This window comes from Procambarus clarkii, chromosome 4 (genome assembly GCF_040958095.1).
Source record: "Procambarus clarkii isolate CNS0578487 chromosome 4, FALCON_Pclarkii_2.0, whole genome shotgun sequence".
In the NCBI taxonomy this organism is placed as follows: domain Eukaryota; kingdom Metazoa; phylum Arthropoda; class Malacostraca; order Decapoda; family Cambaridae; genus Procambarus; species Procambarus clarkii.
This window is the reverse complement of record NC_091153.1, coordinates 20173023-20194780: the sequence shown is the minus strand read 5'-3', so window position 1 is coordinate 20194780 and position 21758 is coordinate 20173023. Positions and strand designations below refer to the sequence as shown.

General features: G+C 38.1%; 1 protein-coding gene across 3 annotated transcripts in view; it reads left to right on the top strand.

The window, feature by feature from the left end:
• LOC123751029 (hexuronate transporter) overlaps positions 1–21557 on the top strand; it is a 330789-nt gene extending 309232 nt beyond the window's left edge. For 2 of the 3 annotated variants that reach the window (XM_045733143.2, XM_069333199.1), the window contains 2 exons: positions 18669–18866; positions 21029–21214. In XM_045733143.2, coding sequence (XP_045589099.1) covers positions 18669–18866; positions 21029–21066 — 236 coding nt within the window. In that variant the 3' untranslated portion in view covers positions 21067–21214. Of the gene's footprint in view, positions 1–18668; positions 18867–21028 lie in introns of all 3 variants that reach the window. The other variant, XM_045733135.2, reaches the window with a different exon arrangement.
• The last annotated feature ends 201 nt before the right edge of the window (positions 21558–21758 follow it).

The following is a 21758-nucleotide window of genomic DNA, read 5'->3' as shown; positions in this document are numbered from 1 at the left end:
TTTGCCTAAATAAAAATTATTATTATATTATTATTATTATTAATAAACTGAGGGGCGGAGGGGCGACGAACGCGCTAGGTCGGTTGTACGCGTATCAACAAACTCACGTCCAAACTCGCCTCCCGAAGTAACCATCGCCTTCCGAGACAAATTTTTGGAGTAAATACACCTCGCCTTCCAAAAACCTCGCATACAGGGACAATCGCATTCCGAGGTACCACTGTATCTACATGTTTTGTTCGCCATAACTGTACATCTAAGCTTGTATGGTGAGTAAAGGCACAAAGACGAAGGACCTCACACAGTCAGCTGATGGCTGCCGCCCTCAAGGCCAGGCTCACTAATATTTCTCCTCCAACAATACTGTGTGGTGTTATTATGCTATATACACACATTATATATAAATATCTACCTGTTTTATTCACCATACTTGTACAAATAAACTGGTATGGTGCCCAAAGACCATCGTGGTAACTAGTAAACAACACCGTCGTCTGCATCGTGGCGTCGTGCAGACGACGCCACCGCCCTCACCAAAATGGCAGCTCCAAACCTTCTCTTGCTGTTTATACCCTCTATACACACGTTATATATAAGTATCTACATTTGTGTCCACCATAGCGAACCACTAAGCTGGTATGGTGAGTGCAGTCAATAAAAGGTGGCCACACACAGTCAGAAGACATCGCCACCACCCTCCCTACCACAGCATTACTCCTCCCTCCATGGCGCACAGCGCTAAATATCACCACTATCCTGCTTTTATCAGAACCCTGGTCAGTTTTATCACAGTCAGGGGTCTTCTGTAATAATATCATCGCTACATAATAGCATAAACAAGTATATTATGGCATTTTTAGGCGATGCTGTGGTCACAAGCTGAACAGCAGTGCTGTTAGCTCGTGCTGCGTGCGTTAGGCTTGGTTGCTCACTCAATACTGAGGCCAATAACACCCAGGAGTTTGCCCCACAATTTTTTTTTAAATTGGCGTCTGTTTACAAGAGCCCTGATGGTGTGGTGAACCCCGTGTATCCGCGGGCCGTTTAAATCTTGCGTAGTACTCCAACACGTCATATGATGTGATGCGCAGTTGACTGGAACAACGTCCAACACGTCATATGACGTGATGTGCACTTTAAGGGTTAAGGTCCGCTCCAAGCAACAGCCTAGTGGACCAAACTCTCAAGTCAAGCCTGGCCTCAGGCTGGTTTTGGGGAGTAGAAGAACTCACAGAACACCATCAAGCAGGTATCAAACAGGTATTCAAAAGTAAAACCTAAAAGTATCTAATATCATCCTCATAGTTTCCTACCTTGTGCTCCAAACTCATACTGTATCTTGTGCTACCCACTTTGCCAATATTATACTTAGGACATATATGTTTACCAGTGTAATCACCTCTGTCAATTTATATTTTAGTTATTTGTTGATATTAAACCTCACTACAAATGTACCTTTTCATCTTACCTGATATGTTAGATTAACCACCGTGTTGCACCAAGTTTATTGTGAAATTCCCCCTGTGTGCATGAAATAAAGTGTTCCAAAAAAATTCTTTTTGCTTCGTAAAATGATAAATTCTTTTCCCTGAACATGTCTATTTAACCCTTAAACTGTGCAACGTGCCTGCAGGCTCACATCCGGTTTGCGCAACATGCCTCCGGGTATTTGTATTTTTCACTTTCCATTCAAAACTCCCATAGCTACATGGGGTTCACATCAGCTTCCTCAGGGCTCTTGTAAACAGACGCAATCTTTAATAAAAATCATGGTCCACATTCCTGGGTGTGGGAGCCTCAGTAATGAGTGAGCAAGCAAGGCTGGCACTCGCAGCATGAGCGCACAGCACTACTGTTCAACGTGTGACCACAGCATCGCATAATAATGTCAATATATATATATATATATATATATATATATATATATATATATATATATATATATATTTATATATATATATATATATATATATATATATATATATATATATATATATATATATATATATATATATATATATGCAAACAAGCCTGAATGGTCCCCAGGACTATATACAACTGAAAACTCACACCCCAGAAGTGACTCGAACCCATACTGCCAGGAGCAACGCAACTGGTATGTACAGGGACGCCTTAATCCGCTTGACCATCACGACCGGACAAAAGGAAGTGATAGCCGAAGCTATTTGAACCACTTCCCTGCCGGCACTCGGATGGTAATCTTGGGCATAGCATTTTATCAAGTCACCTCATTCTTTGGGGCACATGTGAGGAACACAAATGCAAACAAGCCTGAATGGTCCCCATTCAGGCCTGAATGGGGACCATTCAGCTATATATATATATATTTATATATATACTGTATATATATATATATATATATATATATATATATATATATATATATATATATATATATATATATATATATATATATATATATATATATATATATATAATAGGGAAGGGAGTACCACCTCTGGCTGGAAGAAGGGGGACCCATAGCCTCTGAGAAAACCACACATAACGCATTGGAGGGAATGTAGGTCCCCCTCCAATACAGTTTCTGTGTGCTTTTCTCCTACCACCGCCTTCCCTTTTATATATATATATATATATATATATATATATATATATATATATATATATATATATATATATATATATATATATATACATATATATACATATATATATATATATATATATATATATATATATATATATATATATATATATATATATATATATATATATATATATATATATATATATATGTTTCATTGAATATGACCGCATATTCTGTATTTATTATTTTCTGGTTTAGGGCTTCTATCCCTCTAACTATTTTCTTAGCATCAGGGCTTAATTGAAATAGGAGTTCTCCAAAACTCATTTTCGTACTTTTAAGGTGAAGAAAAGAAGTGATTTACTATAGAGTGTATTACACTTATTTGTATAATTTGCACGACGTTTCGAACCTCCATGGTTCATTCTCAAGTGAACAGATCTTACAATACTAGTTGATTTTATACCCGCATTAGGTCAGGTGATAATACAATGAAGGTGAAAACATGGGGGATACATAAGGGATAAACATAGGGGCTGCAGAAGGCTTATTGGCCCATACGAGGCATCTCCTATCTAAACACAAAGATTAATCCAGTGTAATTGGCCTGTTATGTTGGACATTGTCTTCTGTGTTGGCATCGATATGTTCTTGTCTTGTCCTTACTCTCATGGTGGGTAGAGTAAATAGTTCCGTGATTTGGGTGTTCATGGTAGGTCGCTCTATTCTTATGTGAATTGCCTCAAGAATTTGTAATCTTCTTGAATCTTGGGTTTTATCTATTATGCAAGTATTCTTGTTCAACATTCAGGCCTGAATGTTGAACATTCAGGCCTGAACATATATATATATATATATATATATATATATATATATATATATATATATATATATATATATATATATATATATATATATATATATAACTGAAAACTCACACCCCAGAAGTGACTCGAACCCATACTGCCAGGAGCAACGCAACTGGTATGTACAGGGACGCCTTAATCCGCTTGACCATCACGACCGGACATAAGGAAGTGATAGCCGAAGCTATTTGAACCACTTCCCCGCCGGCACTCGGATGGTAATCTTGGGCATAGCATTTTATCAAATCACCTCATTCTTTGGGGCACACGTGAGGAACACAAATGCGAACAAGACTGAATGGTCCCCAGGACTATATGCAACTGAAAACTCACACCCCAGAAGTGACTCGAACCCATACTGCCAGGAGCAACGCAACTGGTATGTACAGGGACGCCTTAATCCGCTTGACCATCACAACCGGACATAAGGAAGTGATAGCCGAAGCTATTTGAACCACTTCCCCGCTGGCACTCGGATGGTAATCTTGGGCATAGCATTTTATCAAATCACCTCATTCTTTGGGGCACACGTGAGGAACACAAATGCGAACAAGCCTGAATGTCCCTGTACATACCAGTTGCGTTGCTCCTGGCAGTATGGGTTCGAGTCACTTCTGGGGTGTGAGTTTTCAGTTGCATATAGTCCTGGGGACCATTCAGGCTTGTTTGCATATATATATATATATATATATATATATATATATATATATATATATATATATATATATATATATATATATATATATATATATATATATATATATATATATATATATATATATAACTTGTATTATTTAGCCATGATAGTATTATAGAAGAGCTTGAGTGTGATAATGACTGGGTACAATGTTCCAATATCAGTGATTCAATGCTGTCCACGATGTTCACAGCGCTAGCTACAGCACCACAGCATTATTTCGTCCATCTAAGAATCTTCAAATGACTTCATAGGTTCCTTTTCAAAATAAACGTGTGGTCAATAATTCATTACAGGAATTAGTGATAATAGCAGGATTGTGGTTATAATTAGCATTGTGCATAGTATTGTGGAAGGAGGAATTTTGGTGAGGGAAGGAGAGAATTGAGGTATCCCTCACTGTGTGGCAGCCACTCTTGTTTTGCTCACTACACTAGCTTTGTGGTTCGCTATGAGGAACACACATGTACATGGGTATATACAGTGTGTGTGTATAGTGTAATAACAGCATCAGGAGTATGTTGAGGGGAGCTATTTTGGTGAGGGAGGTGACATCGTAATCGTAGCGTCGTCTGCTGTCTGCTGTGTGATTTCCCCATGCAGTATATGGTTGCCACTGTACTGTTTGGACACAATACCGGCTTACTTGCATAGTTCTGGTAAATAAAACATGTAGATAGGTATATATAACATGTGTAAATAGTGTAATAAAAACAATAACAGTATGGTGGGAGGAGGAATGTTGGCGAATAAGATATTGGAGTAAGGGAGCACTGGCTGGGTGTGACTGCTCACACTCGCAATGTTCTGAATGTGTTGATAGTAAGATAGTGTGTGGCAGTATATAGTGTGTACATATGTTGTAAATATACATAATTGAACATGAAACATTGGTGTGAATAACTGTATGATGGGAGGAGCAATGTTGAAGGAGTGAGGGAGGGCTGGCTGGGTGTTACTGCTCACACTCGCGGTGTTCTGAGTGTGTTGATGGTGAATGTATATAGTGTGTGACAGTGTAGAGTGTGTACATATGTTGTAAATATACATAAATGAACATGAAACATTGGTGTGAATAACTGTATGATGAGAGGAGCAATGTTGGAGGAGTGAGGGAGGGCTGGCTGGGTATGTGTGACAGCTCACACTCGTGGTGTTCTGAGTGTGTTGATCGTGAATGTATATAGAGTGTGACAGTGTATAGTCTGTAAATAAACTGTATATATACATAAATTAGCATGATACATGGTAAATATGTGCAACATATGTGTACACAAGTGTCATGCACGTAACACAGTGTCCTCGGACAGTACGGATGTTTTACTGCCATAATATAGTGTACGTGTTCATTATACATAGGATTAGCATGTAAAAGCAAATAAAATGTATTTGGAACTGTGCGCAAAAAATAAACAAAAATATATTCGTGGCAACTGGCGCGCCCCACCCCAGGCGCCCTACTGGCCCCGGGAGCGTACGTCATGGGCGAATTGGGAATGATGATGTCACGAGCCAACTTATGGACCCTATAGCAGCCAAAGTAAGTACAAGTTTGAATTTTTTGACATACCCATACTGAGGGAAGGGTTTTTGACACTAAAACAGAGGGTTTTGTCTTCAGATCTCGGTTACTAACTCTAAATCAGCAGAAACCTCTAAGAAGCAAGAAGATTTGTTACAAAAGTTAGAGAACCATTTTAACTCCCTACAACAGCAACACACTGCAACCCAAGACGAATCAGACCAACTTAAGCTCCTTGATTCTGTCATCATCTCATCACATGATTTTCCCCATGAAACTGACAGAGAAGACTGTACTGCCATTGTGATCCAGGAATTGCGTACTAAGTTGAATTATTCAATCGAAGCAAGGGACATTAAGTCAGCTTATAGAGTGGGTACGAAATCATCTGGTATAAACAACAGAAAGATACGTGTGAAATTAGATAGCTGCTCCCGCAAGTCAGACCTTATCACTGCTGCAGTCGCTAGGAAATCCAATGTTTATGTGAACGAATGTCTAACCAGATTCAGACAAAATCTCTTATTTAAACTATGTGGAATCTGCAAAAGATCCACTGCTATTAAACATTGTTTTGTGCGCGATGGTAAAATAATAGCTAGGAAGATTGACTCTGGAAAAACTTATGTCATAACCACTGAAGCACACCTCACTTTTTTCCTGGATGACTGTGGGATATCAGCTGAATAACCAGAACATAATTTGTAGTCTCACATACAACCAAAGTGTACTTAAGCTCTGCCTTTCCTTTCCAAAGTTTTTTATTTTTATTTTTATTTTTATGTTTTTGTTTGTCATCTTTGCCTGTTTTTTTACTCTTAATTATTTGGTCTTAGTTAATCCCCTTGTCACTAAACCTAGGGCTTTTTATTACCCTGTTACTTAAAGTAACTTGGTATTTGTTTCTTGTAATCATTTATTGGAATTAATTAATAGTATAATTGTTTATATAAGCATCTACCTCAGTATCATAGTAAAATCTTCCACATGAAATCTCACCCTGTTTATTTTTACACTTAGAGTTATATTAGAGTAAATTTCAAGATTTAATTAGATATACATGTCATCTTTTTTTTCTCTCGGAATTATCTATTTGAGCTCACTTTGTTTTCTTAGGTTCATACCAATTATAGGATTTTAATTAACCATTACTAAGCTAATTATCTTCAAGATCATTTTACTTTATGATTATTATTTTTCTTATTATTTTTTATTTTACATTTATATTGTCAGTCTCTACTGATTTTTTGTTTTTTATTTTATGTAACTTCTGTGTCCTTCCTGGCTATCTATTGAATCTTTATTTTACTTCTAAATTGTTACTATTTTATTGTATTTTCTTTTATTCTTGTGTTTTGCTTTATCGTGTATCTTGTATTGTGATCCCTCTGCATCTCTATGCACACTGATACTGATCAAAATCTTCTGTCTCATATCTACACCAACCAGCACATTCATCATCATTATTGCAAGTATTTCACAGCACACCAGGCTAAAAACAAACTCCAAAATAGCACCTGTCTATCAATTTACAACCAAAATGTTAGATCACTTGGTAAACATTTTGACGATTTAAATGCATTACTCACAGCACTAGGTACTAACTTATCGTTCATTATTTTAACAGAAACTTGGCTAAATAAAGACTATACCCAACTCTACAACTTAGCTGGTTATAAAGCCGTTCATAACTGTAGGCCTAATAATAATAATAATAATAATATAATAATAATAATAATTTTTATTTAGGTAAAGGTACATACATAAAGAGATTTTACAAAGTTTGTTGGCTTTATAGATAGAGCTAGTACATACAATGCCTAAAGCCACTATTACGCAAAGCGTTTCGGGCAGGAAAAAACACTAATGACTAAAGCTTAAAACAAATGGGTAAAAAGAAAAAAATGCGTTGAGTACAAATAAAAATAGAGGTAAAAGAGGGGGGAACATTGTTGAAAAAGCAGCACAAATACAATTACAAATTATTACAGAAAATTACATTCAAACAGCGTTGATTTGAAAAACAAAAAAAACAAAAAACATACATGGGTTGACAATAGAGGGGTAAGGTAGGTTACAGGGAATTTATTAGGTATAGCTTCGTTTTTAACTTAAACTGGTTGAGAGAGGTACAGTCTTTAACATGGTTGGGAAGGTCATTCCACATTCTGGGCCCCTTGATTTGTAGAGCATTTCTGGTTTGATTAAGTCATACTCTAGGAATATCAAAACTGTATTTATTTCTGGTGTGGTGCTCATGGGTTCTGTTACAACCTTCTATGAAGCTTTTGAGATCAGGATTGGCATTATAGTTTAGCATTTTATATATGTATAATACACATGAGAGAATGTGCAGTGACTTAATGTCTAACATATTCAGAGATTTGAGTAGGGGTACCGAGTGATGTCTGGGGCCAGAATTGGATATTGTCCTAATAGCAGCTTTGTGTTGAGTAATTAGAGGACGTAAGTGATTTTGGGTAGTAGAGCCCCAAGCACAAATACCATAGTTGAGATATGGATAGATAAGGGAGTAATAGAGAGTCACCAGGGCAGGGCGTGGTACATAATATCTGATCTTAGAAAGAATGCCCACAGTTTTTGAAACTTTTTTTGATATGTTTAGAATGTGTCCCTGGAAATTCAGCTTGTGGTCAATGAGAATGCCAAGGAATTTGCCATCTAATTTGTTACAAATTTCGGTATTGTTTATTTTGAGATTTATTTGATTAGAGGATTTATTGCCAAACAGAATATAGAAAGTTTTGTCAATGTTAAGGGTGAGTTTGTTGGCAGTTAGCCACAGATGGACTTTATTTAGCTCAGTATTTACTGTGGCATTTAGAGCAAGGGGATCAGGACTGGAGTAAATGAAGGTTGTGTCGTCAGCAAATAGAATTGGTTTGAGGTGTTGGGAGGCATTTGGAAGGTCATTAATGTAGATGAGAAAGAGGAGAGGGCCAAGTATGCTGCCCTGGGGAACACCAATGTTGATGGGTAGGGTGGGAGAAATTGTATTATTCACAGAAACACATTGGAGCCTGTCAGTAAGGTAGGATTTGAGGTATTGTAGGGAGTGTCCTCTGACACCATAATGATGTAATTTAAGAAGAAGGTTTTGGTGGTTGACAGTATCGAAAGCTTTACGCAGGTCCACAAATAACCCAACAGGGAACTCATTTTTATCAAGAGCTGTATGAATCGAGTTAAGCATACTAATAAGTGCATCGTTAGTGCTTTTTTTGGGCCTGAAGCCATATTGGCAAGGGCTAAGTATATTGAGTTTGGCTAGATATGAGTAAAGCTGCTTATAGATTAGTTTTTCAAAAATTGTTGACAAGTTTGGCAGGATTGTTACTTCTAAATTGTTACTATTTTATTGTATTTTCTTTTATTCTTGTGTTTTGCTTTATCGTGTATCTTGTATTGTGATTCCTCTGCATCTCTATGCACACTGATACTGATCAAAATCTTCTGTCTCATATCTACACCAACCAGCACAGCATCTAATAAAAACCAACTAACATCTAATAAAAAAGGTGGTGGCACAGCTATATATTACCGAGATACATTTATCTGCAACAGTGTTATTAGTGACAGAGATGACTACTCTGAATATACTTTTGCTCAGTTTACAATTAAATCCCTTAAATCGTCTTTGACTATTGGATCCATCAATAGATTTCCCAATACTAACATAGCTTCTTTCTCAGACAGCCTAAGGAATCTTATTATAAACAACAATCTCAACAAAAACCACATCATTCTGGGAGGAGACTTTAATATTGACCTGGGTCAACGAAATTGCTCTCAAGTTGAGTATTTCCTTAACAGCATGAACTCCTGTATGCTAATCCCCACAATCACCAAACCTACCTGAGTCACTCAAACATCAGCCAATATACGTACATGTCCACATGGACCTTGGACCACATATGGACAAACATAACAGCTCCCCTTGTATCTGGTATAATCTACGACAGAACAACTGACCACTATCCTACCTTTCTCATAGCGAACATGGACATAACACCACCAAAAAGCAAAAAACTTTCATTTAGGCTACACAGTGAATCAGCTTTAGGCAATCTTACAGATGCACTTCACAATATTAACTGGGATTCTGAATTCAATAATACCCAGGATATAAATTCATTAGCTAAGCTCTTCCTCTCCAAAACTCTAAGCCTCTACAACCTTCATTGTCCCCTTCTTACCAAGCAAGTAACTGACAAAAGATTAAACAATCCATGGCTCACAAGTGGCATTCTCAACTCAATCAACAAGAAACATGAATATGAAAAGAAACTTAGGATTGGCCTAGTTTCAAAGGAAGTAGCTAAAAGGTACTCATCAATGCTTACAAGTATCATAAGAAAGGCAAAACTTGCATATTATGTGAATAGATTCAATGAAGCAAAAGGCAACATGAAAAGCACTTGGAAAACAATCACTAGTATCCTAGGAACTAAACAACACTCACATAACCAAATAAAACTCTACAAGGATGGGGATATACCGTCAACTGATTTAGAAATGGCAAATGAATTTAATAGTTTCTTTTCATCGGTTGGTGCTAATCTTGCCAGTAAAATCCCACAGATTCAGACACATATTAACACATATCTCTCAGGCAGCTATCCAAACTCAATTCTCCTTTCACCAATCAGCCCGGCAGATGTTGTGTCCATCATACACTCTCTAAAAACCAAGGCAGGGAACACCAGTGAAATTCCGTCCATTGTGTACAAGAGAGCCTCCCATGCCATAGCCCCACCCATAGCACTACTGTTCAACAAATCTATAGTGTCACACCTTCCCTCATATCCTCAAAAAAGCAAGAGTAACGCCAGTCCATAAAGGAGGCAATCCGGCGGACATAAACAATTATAGACCAATATCAAATCTACCCATTCTATCAAAAATATCTGAAAAAATTATTTACAAACAGCTCTATTGCTACCTCGTAAAATTCGACATACTCAGCCCCTGCCAGTTTGGCTTCCGGTCCCAAAAGAGCACCAACGATGCAATCAATAGTCTCCTTGATGTTATCTACTCAGCCCTTGACAAAAATGAGTTTCCGATTGGACTCTTCATTGACCTAAGAAAAGCCTTTGATACTGTTAATCACAACTACCTCTTACTTAAACTCCAGCATTATGGAATCCGAGGCCTTGCCCTTGACTACATCCGATCCTATCTTAGTGACAGACACCAATATGTAACCATCAATGATACAACTTCTTCCACTCTACCAATTACCGTTGGAGTGCCACAGGGCAGTATCTTAGGACCTCTTCTATTTCTTATATATATAAACGATCTGCCTAATGTCTCTAATATTCTTAAACCTATATTGTTTGCTGACGATACTACCCTTATCTATTCAGACCTCAACCCACATACACTAAATAATGTTGTGAATAATGAATTAAAAAAAGTCCACTTATGGATGTCAACGAACAAACTAACATTAAACATTGAAAAGACTTACTACATCTTATTTGGAAGCAAATCATCGAATGCAATTCAGCTACAGATAGACAACATTAACATCAGTAATAAAAATGATGGCAAGTTTCTTGGCCTATTCCTAGACAAGAGACTCAACTTCAGCACCCACATTCAATACATAACTAAGAAAGTCTCTAAGACAGTTGGTATACTCTCCAAAATCAGATATTATGTTCCTAACTCTGCTCTCCTCTCACTATATTATGCACTAATCTACCCTATCTTAATTATGGTATCTGTGCATGGGGGTCTACCACTGCAAACCACCTTAAGCCCATCATTACGCAGCAAAAATCTGCTATCAGAATAATAGCTAACTCTGCTTTCAGACAACACTCAGCTCCCTTGTTTAAATCCTTAAACTTGCTAAATATTAACTCCATCCACACATTCTCTTGTGTCAACTACATTTACAAAACCCTGTTCTTAAATGCAAACCATGCTCTGAAACTCTCCCTGGACAGATGTAATAGGACCCATTATCACCACACCAGAAATAAATATCTCTTTGATATCCCCAGGGTCAAACTTAATCTGTGTAAACACACTATGCAAATTAAGGGACCTAGTCTATGGAACTCACTCCCTAGTGAATTGAAAAATTGTAAAACTTTTGCCTTATTTAAAAGCAAAACCAAAAAGTACCTAATTTCTTCTTCTTAGTTTCCTACATTGAGCTTTAAATTTGCTCTGTACCTAGTGTTACCCAATCTCATAATTTTTATGTAGTATCAAACAACCTTATCATTGTGTTCATTGCTGTCTTCTTTTATGTGATAACCATATGCTGTATTGTGACTACCAATTTTTGTCAACTACCATTCAAGCTGTCATTGCAATCAATCTTATATTGTTTCTGCTGTATTGTGCCTACCAATTTTTGTCAACTACCATTCAAGCTATCATTGCAATCAATCTTAGCTACCTATGTGCTTTAATATACTGTACCTACAATTTTCTCTCATCTTCTTTTTTTCATTCCATGTAACTGTTATCATTTTTTTTGTCTATAAATTTTGCAAGTATTTACCTACTTAAAATTTTCTTAGATTAAGGAGCTGCCCGAAACGCTGCGCGTACTAGTAGCTTTACAAGACTGTAATTACCATATTATGTATCCTCACATTCCCAATGTACCTTCTTGTATATGAATAAATAAATAAATAAATAAATAAATAAATAAATATATAAAAAAAACAAAAGAATTTTTTAAAGAGAATTTATTTCCTGCGCCCTGGGGGAGTGTCATATTTATAGGCCACGCAGTTAATGGGTTAAGAAGCTTAGGTATGCACAGCAGTGCGCTGCTACCCTATTCTATATGGAAGATTGCACAGTGTAGATAAAAAACTAGCTATAAGTTCATCTAATAATTCCATCTCACAGGATGGTTAGGCATACATGGAATCAAGGGAGAAAATACCAGCCTCAATATAAAAAACAAATCAACTCTGACTAAACAACAACTTCACGATTTTCATAAGCAGAAAGCACTGAATCATGGAAACATTGTGTTATAATTACTATTACTAGTTTCTACAAGACTTTTCTCAAACAGTGTATTTTTTTTAACATGCTTAGGTATATACACAGCAATGTGTTGCTTCTCTAATCTGTATGAAGGACCACACAGTGCAGATCAAAAAACAGCTACAAGCTCATCCAACATCCCCATCTCACAGGATGGCCAGTCATACATGGAATCAGGAGAGAACAAAATATGTAAGGCTGATCTATTAGCTTCCACTGGCAAAATCTGGGTGCAGCACAAGAATATCTTCCAATATTCCTGAGTGTATGAAGTAATTACAGAGCTCAAAGTACCTCATACCATTTGGTATGAAGTCACTGATAAGAGGGCAATCACAGATATAGTGTTGGAGAGTATGTCCTCTCAAGTAGGACTGAAAACAGTTGGTTTTTCCACCAAGAGGGTTATAAACCCATGGAACTGCCTACCCGCTGAAGCCGTAATTGCCAAAATCCTGTTAAAAATATCTTTAAGACAATTGGCGGGCCCTTTAACAAGCCGCCGGCTTTCTGTCCTCGTCGAGGCCACTAGATAGTTAGTGGCCTTTGGGTAAATTCAGGTACAGTAAATATATACAATAAGTGTCAGCGCATCTCCAAGCTAGAAGGAAAGCTACACACAGTATCTCTTAAAATTATGTAGGTAAACAAAAAATGTAATATATTTGTTTACTACAATGTCGGTGCTGGCCATAGAAGTTGAAAAAACATAGTTTTACTTCGAAATATACTAATTTTATAAGAAAAGTCGACGTAAATAGGGGTCAGGTGAGCTCTGATAAGCCAGTGTCGTGATTGACTAAATCTTCAAGATGAAGAATGTTGCCTGCTCTCTGATTGGGTAAACGAAACACAGTAGTGACCTCTGTCGGCCTGTAGGTGAACCAAACCCAAAACCCAAATATTTTCGTAAGAACACCTACCTGAATCGCACGTAAGCATCTTCTTAGGGCAGATGGAACCTTAGGAACCTTCATAGCACACCTACTTACGAAGAAATACATGGAGCTTCATGAATCTAGGTCCTGGAGTTCAAGAACTAACATTTGACACTGGGAATTACTTAACAAACTCCTATTCAAGTATGTTAAGAATTACTTAACAAACTCCTATTCAAGTATGTTAAGAATTACTTAACAAACTCCTATTCAAGTATGTTAAGAATTACTTAACAAACTCCTGAACAATTCATCCAAAATGGGTAAAGCTTAGCGGTGATATTGGAACTGTCAAAATTATCCATAAAAATGGTGACGGCATAGTGATAATATTTCCAGGATAGGTCTGCCACAAAAAAAAAGGTAACCCATAGCGGTAAGTTTTGCCCAAAACAAAAACTTATCGCTGTGCGGTCTATTGTACTACTTCTCCCTACCATCCATCCAGTTCCCACACCATCCATTCATCCAGTCCCCCAATCATCCATTCATCCAGTCCCCCTCCCACCATCCATCCAATCAGACCCCCCACCATCCGTCCAATCAAAGCCCCCACCATCCATCCACTCAAAGCCCCCACCATCCATCCAATCCCCTACCATCCATCCATCCAGTCCCCCTACCATCCATCCATCCAGTCCCCCTACCATTCATCCATCCAGTTCCCCCACCATCCATCCATCAAGTCCCCAAACCATCCATTCATCTAGTGCCCCCAACATCTATCCATGCAGCCCCCCCCCACCATCCATCCATCTGGTACTCCCCACCATCCATCCATCTGGTACTCCCCACCATCCATCCATCTGGTACTCCCCACCATCCATCCATCTGGTACTCCCCACCATTCATCCATCTGGTACTCCCCACCATCCATCCATCTGGTACTCCCCACCATCCATCCATCTGGTACTCCCCACCATCCATCCATCTGGTACTCCCCACCATCCATCCATCTGGTACTCCCCACCATCCATCCATCTGGTACTCCCCACCATCCATCCATCTGGTACTCCCCACCATCCATCCATCTGGTACTCCCCACCATCCATCCATCTGGTACTCCCCACCATCCATCCATCTGGTACTCCGCACCATCCATCCATCTGGTACTCCCCACCATCCATCCATTTCCCCACCATCCACCCTGTTGCCCTCCCAAATATGACTTAACCTTTGTGTTGCTAAAGGCTATTTGGCCATTGTCACCCACAGGTGCATAAAAAAAAATCTTCTTAACCTGTTAATTTGTGTTCCCTAATCATGGGAAAAATAATAAAAAAATCGTAAGTGCCATATTTTGCCCGCTATAGGGTGGGGAAGTCTGGCAAAAAAGAGGCACTGACTCAGCGTGCATCCGAGGCGGTCTGCTCAGCCCCAGCTGTCGGGCAGGAGTGGCTACAAAGAGATAATTACCTAATTATTTCAATGTCTCTGATTGATTTTTCTTCGTTATTTTGCTGTAATATTATTCAATAGTGTGTAGTGTGATATATTTATATAATAAAATGTGTGAATCATCACTGTACTCAAAATTATGAGTAATTATGAGTAATCAATATCATTGATTCAATTATTGTGTTCATAAAACAATAAACAAATACTTTGTCGGTTATTACACTATATACACAGGTTATATTTACGTATTTGCATGTTTTGTTCACCATAATGAACCACTAAGGGTATATTGCGAGTCAAAAAGCAGCGAGGTGTGGGCACCACATCTACCAGTCAGCCTCATCTATCCTTATCTCAACTATGGTATTTGTGCTTGGGGTTCTACTACCCAAAATCATTTACGTCCTCTAATTACCCAACACAAAGCTGCTATTAGAACAATATCTAACTCTGGCCCCAGACAGCACTCGGTACCCTTACTCAAATCTCTGAATATGTTAGATATTAAGTCACTGCACATCCTCTCATGTGTACTCTATATATTTAAAACTCTGAATTGTAATGTCAATCCTGACCTTAAAAGCTTCTTAGAAGGTTGTAACAGAACCCATGGGCACTACACCAGAAACAAATACCTATTTGATATTCCAAGAGTACGACTTAATCAAACTAGAAATGCTCTACACATCAAGGGACCCAGAATGTGGAATGACCTTCCCAATCATGTCAAAGGCTGTACCTCTCTCAACCAGTTTAAGATGAAAACTAAGTACTACCTAATTAGCGCTTTCGCTCGGCGATGACTCAGCATTGAGTCCTCCGTAAAACAGGGGCAAGTTCAGCGAGGACTCAGCATCGAGTCCTCCATGCACTAACAGTAGCAGCATTTTCGGGAAGATTTTGTTGCGGTTTTGGATATTATATGCATATGCACCTGTAGGGAATTTCATTGTGAATATATTGATACCAAAATGAAAGACCTAGGACCAGAATTGAGGTAACAAAGTTGAAAGCAGAATACCCATTTTATTGCTCTTTATTAGTTACCCCCAAAGGATACCTGATCAACCAGGCTGTGACTCATACGTCAGACGTGCCACTGTACTATCATGGTTAAATATTACCAGTTACATATATATTTTGACATTTATAGGCAATGCTGTGGTCACAAGTTGAACAGCAGTACTGTTAGCTCATGCTGCATTCACCAGCCTTGGTTGCTCACTCAGTACTGAGGCTTTCACACCCGGGAATGGTGCCCACGATTTTTTTTAAATGCTGTCTGTTTACTAGAGCCCCGAGGAAGCTGATGTGAACCCCCATATAGCTGTGGAAGATTTGAATCCTATGCTATACCTTTGAGCGCCCAGAGGCGCTCTGTACAACCCTTGATCTATCACCTCAAGGTGCTCTGCACAGTGCAGTGGTTAACCTTCAAACCGCTAAGGGCTTTTTGGCCTGCAACATTGCCAAGCGCAACAAAAAAAAATTCCAAACAATTCTTTCGTCTTATAAAAGTGTTCATTTGTGTTCCCTGATCAAGGGAAAAATTATACAAAAATCGAACTGAGGTTGGACCCATATAGTACGTTGAATCGAGGTTGTACTGTATTCTGTTTACAACTTTGTTGTAACAAAAACAAAAACAATGTGATAATGGAAGGGGACTCCCCTTCCAAACAGTAACAACTCTCCTCCTCCCCCCTCATCACCATCTTTCATACACCATCAAGAGCCTTCCATAAAGGTAAGAGAAACTTTGGTACTGACTGCATTGTAGTTAGAAAAAAACATTGTATTCAGTATAACATGTATTTGTATGTTAATATTTTGGAGGGTGGGGAACGGATTAATTCAAATCCCTTTATTTCTTATGGGAAAAATCGCTTCGACTTACGATATTTCGACTTACGATCTATCTCTGGGAAAGGATTAGCATCATAAGTCGAAGCCCCGAGGCGCCTGGGTTCGATCCCAGGCGCCGGCGAGAAACAATGGGCAGAGTTTCTTTCACCCTATGCCCCTGTTACCTAGCAGTAAATAGGTACCTGGGTGTTAGTCAGCTGTCACGGGCTGCTTCCTGGGGGTGGAGGCCTGGTCGAGGACCGGGCCGCGGGGACACTAAAGCCCCGAAATCATCTCAAGATAACCTCAAGATAACCCATTTCATTACAGAAGAGCCTGATTGTGATAAAGATTGTATGTGCAATGTTCAGATATCAGTGAATACAATGCTGTTCAAGATGTTCACAGTGCTAGCCACAGCACACTTCCATTGTTTGGTAAATCTAAGAGTCTTAAAATGATTTCTTATGTTCCTTTACAAAATAAACTTGTGGAAAATTATTCATTTACAGGATTTAGTGACCAGGAATCTGATAATAGCAGGATTGTAGTGATAATTAATGATGTGCGTAGTTTGGTGGGATAAGGAATCTTGATGAGGAGGGAGGGAGGGAGGTAGCGTTAACTGGCTGGAGCTTGGCAGCCACTTTTGTCGTTTACACTCACCATACCAGCTTAGTGGTTCACTATGGTGAACACAAATTTAGACACTTATATATAAAGTGTGTATATAGTGTAATAACAGCAAAACGAGCATGTTGGGAGGAGCCATTTTGGTAAGGGAGGTGGTGTCGTCTGCTGGCTGGTGTGTGACTTGTCATGCAGTGTATGTTGGCCACTATGATGTTTGGACACTACACCAGATTAGTTGTATAGTTATGGTGAGCAAAATATATAGATACTTTATATAACATGTGTAAATAGTGTAATAAAAACAATAACAGTATGGTGAGAGGAGGAATGTAGGTGAGTGTTAAAGGAGGGAGGGAGGTGGCTTCTGCTAACTGCTGTGTTGTGGCCACTCTTGTTGTTTGGACTCACCATACCAACTTAGTGGTTCATTATGGTGAACACATATGTAAATTTTTATATACAATGTATGTATATACTGTAGTGTAATAACAGCAAAAATACTTTTTGATCGATCGTAAACTATAATATACATGTCACATATATGAGCTCTATAATTTTGAGCATAGAGATGTTCTACACATTGAACTGTATTAATTTCATAAATTACACACTTTTGAATAATATTACAGGAAAAAAACAGAGAAGAAATGAATGAGAAACATCAAAATAATTGTGGAAAAATTATATTCGTGGCAACTGCAGTCCCACGGGGTGGCGAGGTCGAGTGACCCCGAGCACTCCAAGGCTCAGATCCCATGATTTGCTCAACTTCTCAGATCTATCAAAATCTATCACGGAAAAAGTATGTTACATACATTTTTTTTTTTTTTTAGTTTCCCATAATCAGAGACAACATTTTAACAATACATGAAGAGAAAATAATTTTTTGCAAAGAGTTTCTTTTCAGTGCACAGCGAGAATGTTATATTTTAACGAAGTGCAGCACGGTGGTTAATATGGTTAATAATAATATTATTATTATTATTATTTAGGTACCTGTATATTTTATCTATGTTTTCTTAATTTGTTCCCTACACTGAAATTTATCCTGAATTTTGCATTCTTTTATTACACTGTTTATATCATTAAACTTTTTATATCATTAAACTTTTTAATTCTATGCAACATCATTTAACTCATGTCATTTTTGCAGCTGAGATGTGGTTCGGGGTGCTATTTGCGGTTCTGCTGGAACTGGTTCCTGACACAGTGCAATCTACATCCATTGCTGTCTTCCTCTTTGTTATGAACAATGTTGGTGGTAACGTTCCTGTAGTGGTTGACCCTCTTTCCCATCTATTGACCTATAGGGGCGCGCTCTATATCATGTACCCCGGAATGTACTTAGCCAGTAAGTTATTATTTTGTTTATAGCCAATTTAACTGTAATCAGCTGAACGGGTGAGTGATGCCTATAACAAAATTTAAACAGCATTCTTCTGAAGTATTTAATAAATAATAAATTATTATATAATTACAATATAAATGAAAAATGTTGTTAACGGTTCAATACTATATATTTTAGTTGGCAAATGTAACTCCAACAATTCCCAAAATTAAATTTTGTCTGGATACCAAGAGTTCCACAATTATAACACTGCAGTGATAACTTATAAAGAATTTAAATAATACTGGGAAATTCCTATAACTTTTCATCAAAACCACATATTATTACTTATGAAGATGGGATGCTTTTAATTTAACCCTTAAACTGCTCAACACATCATATGACGTATTGAGTAACATACCCAAAAGTGTGCATCAACCTGTGGATACACGGGGTTCACCTCACCTTTATCAGGGCTCTTATAAACAGACGCCATTTAAAAAAAAAATTTGTGGGCAACATTCCCGGGTGTGAGGGCCTCAGTTTTGAGTGAGCCACTAAGACTGGCGCAAGCAGCATGAGCTTACAGCACTGCTGTTCAGCCTGTGACCACAGCATCGCCTAAAAATGTCAAACTATATATGTACTTGCTATTAATTAGTGATGATAGTATTACAGAAGACCCCTGACTGTGATAAAAATGACCAGAATTCTGATAATAGCAGCATTCTTGTGATAATTAGTGCTGTAGTGAGAGGAAAAATCTTGGTGGGGAGGGAGGTAGTGTTTACTGCTGACTCTGTGTGACCACCTTTTACTGTCTGGACTCACTATACCAGCTTAGTGGTTTGCTATGGTGAACAAAACATGCAGATACTTAAATATAACGTCTTTATATAGTGAATAAAAGCAAAAACAGTATGGTGGGAAGAGAATGTTGGCGAGTCAGGTGAGGTGAGGGAGGGAGTGGCAGCCAGTGGTGGCCTGGCTCTAAATGCCATGAAATTTTGTAGTAAGATAGTCCTAGACCCCCAATGACACTTTGCAAAATATTAGAGCTCAATCTGCTTTGGTTCTTAAATAACAGGTCCATATTCAATGGGCTCTCATCCTGTTAACCCTTAACATGCTCGGGGTTTAACCCTTAAAGTGCGCATAACGTCATATGACGTGCTGAACGTTGTTCCAGTTAACTGCGCATCACGTCATATGATGTGTTGGAGTACTATGCAAGATTTAAACAGCCCGCGGATACACGGGGTTCACCACACCTTCATCAGGGCTCTTGTAAACAGACGCCATTTTTTAAAAAAATCGTGGGCCAAACTCCCGGGTGTTATTGGCCTCAGTATTGAGTGAGCAACCAAGCCTGACACACGCAGCATGAGCTAACAGCACTGCTGTTCAGCTTGTGACCACAGCATCGCTTAAAAATGCCAAATTATACTTGTTCATGCTATTATGTAGCGATGATATTATTACAGAAGACCCCTGACTGTGATAAAACTGACCAGGGTTCTGATAATAGCAGGATTGTGGTGATATTTAGCGCTGTGCGCCATGGAGGGAGGAGTAATGCTGTGGGAGGGAGGGGTGGTGGCGATGTCTTTTGACTGTGTGTGGCCACCTTTTATTGACTGCACTCACCATACCAGCTTAGTGGTTCGCTATGGTGAACACAAATGTAGATACTTATATATAACGTGTGTATAGAGGGTATAAACAGCAAGAGAAGGTTTGGAGCCGCCATTTTGGTGAGAGCGGTGGCGTCGCCACCGTGCAGACGACGGTGTTGTTTACTGGTTACCACGATGGTCTTTGGGCACCATACCAGTTTATTTGTACAAGTATGGTGAATAAAACAGGTAGATATTTATATATAATGTGTGTATATAGCGTAATAACACCACTTTAATATAATATAATACCCTTTACCTTTACATAATAACTATTTAATATGTAAATTATTCTAATGATTTATTGAATTCAAATATATTTTGCTGTAAGCAAAATTAATAGTTTCTCCTGGAAAGATATATAAATAAAGGTGATCACTGATGATTCTCTTCTTGACTGTCACTGATGTCAGTCTCCATCATTTTGATAACTAATCTTTTTTCATAGATCTAATCATGAACTATAATTATTGTTTTCTGTTTTTTTAATTCTGCTTTTTTTTATTACAGGCTCAGTCTTCTTCTTCCTTACAAGTTTCCTGGTGTGAAAATTTACTTCTCAGTGAGGCTCTTTCTTCTGCTTTGTTAGCACCAGCTTATTGGTGAAGTAAAACCACCTGATCACATCATCTGTGAGCAACTCAGCAACCCACACAAGATGCATGAAACCTGCATGCCTCTATACATAGCCAATAGTAAGCTTTAACAAAGATGATCAATGAGTTGCTAACAAGATATTCACATCTTTCATGAAGAGCCAAAGATTTTCTTGAGAAATGCAGAGAAGCTAAAATTTTTTAAACAGAACCAAAAATTAAGTACTGTATTTGCTCAAAGGAGTGCTATTCGTCCTCAAAATTTTTGTATTGCAGTATGATATATGTACTGTCAGTGTTGATTTATACACTTAACAGTTTAACATCGCTGCCTGAAACGCTATTCATGTTAGTGGCTTTGCAAAAATGTAAAAACATCAATGCTATGTACTCTCATAAACCCAATGTACTTTCTTATATATAAATAAATAAATAAAAATAAATATCATTCACATCTCTTTCCTATCTCTGATATGACACACCCCGTGGCAAAATGGTAACACACTCGACTCCCTGCAAACATTTTCTCGTTTTCAAAACGTGATGAAAACCACATATGATAGTTTTCGTCACATTTTAAATTACGTTTTCTTACGTGTTTTGAGAATTCGTAAATATGACAATAAAATGTTATCTTGAGGTTA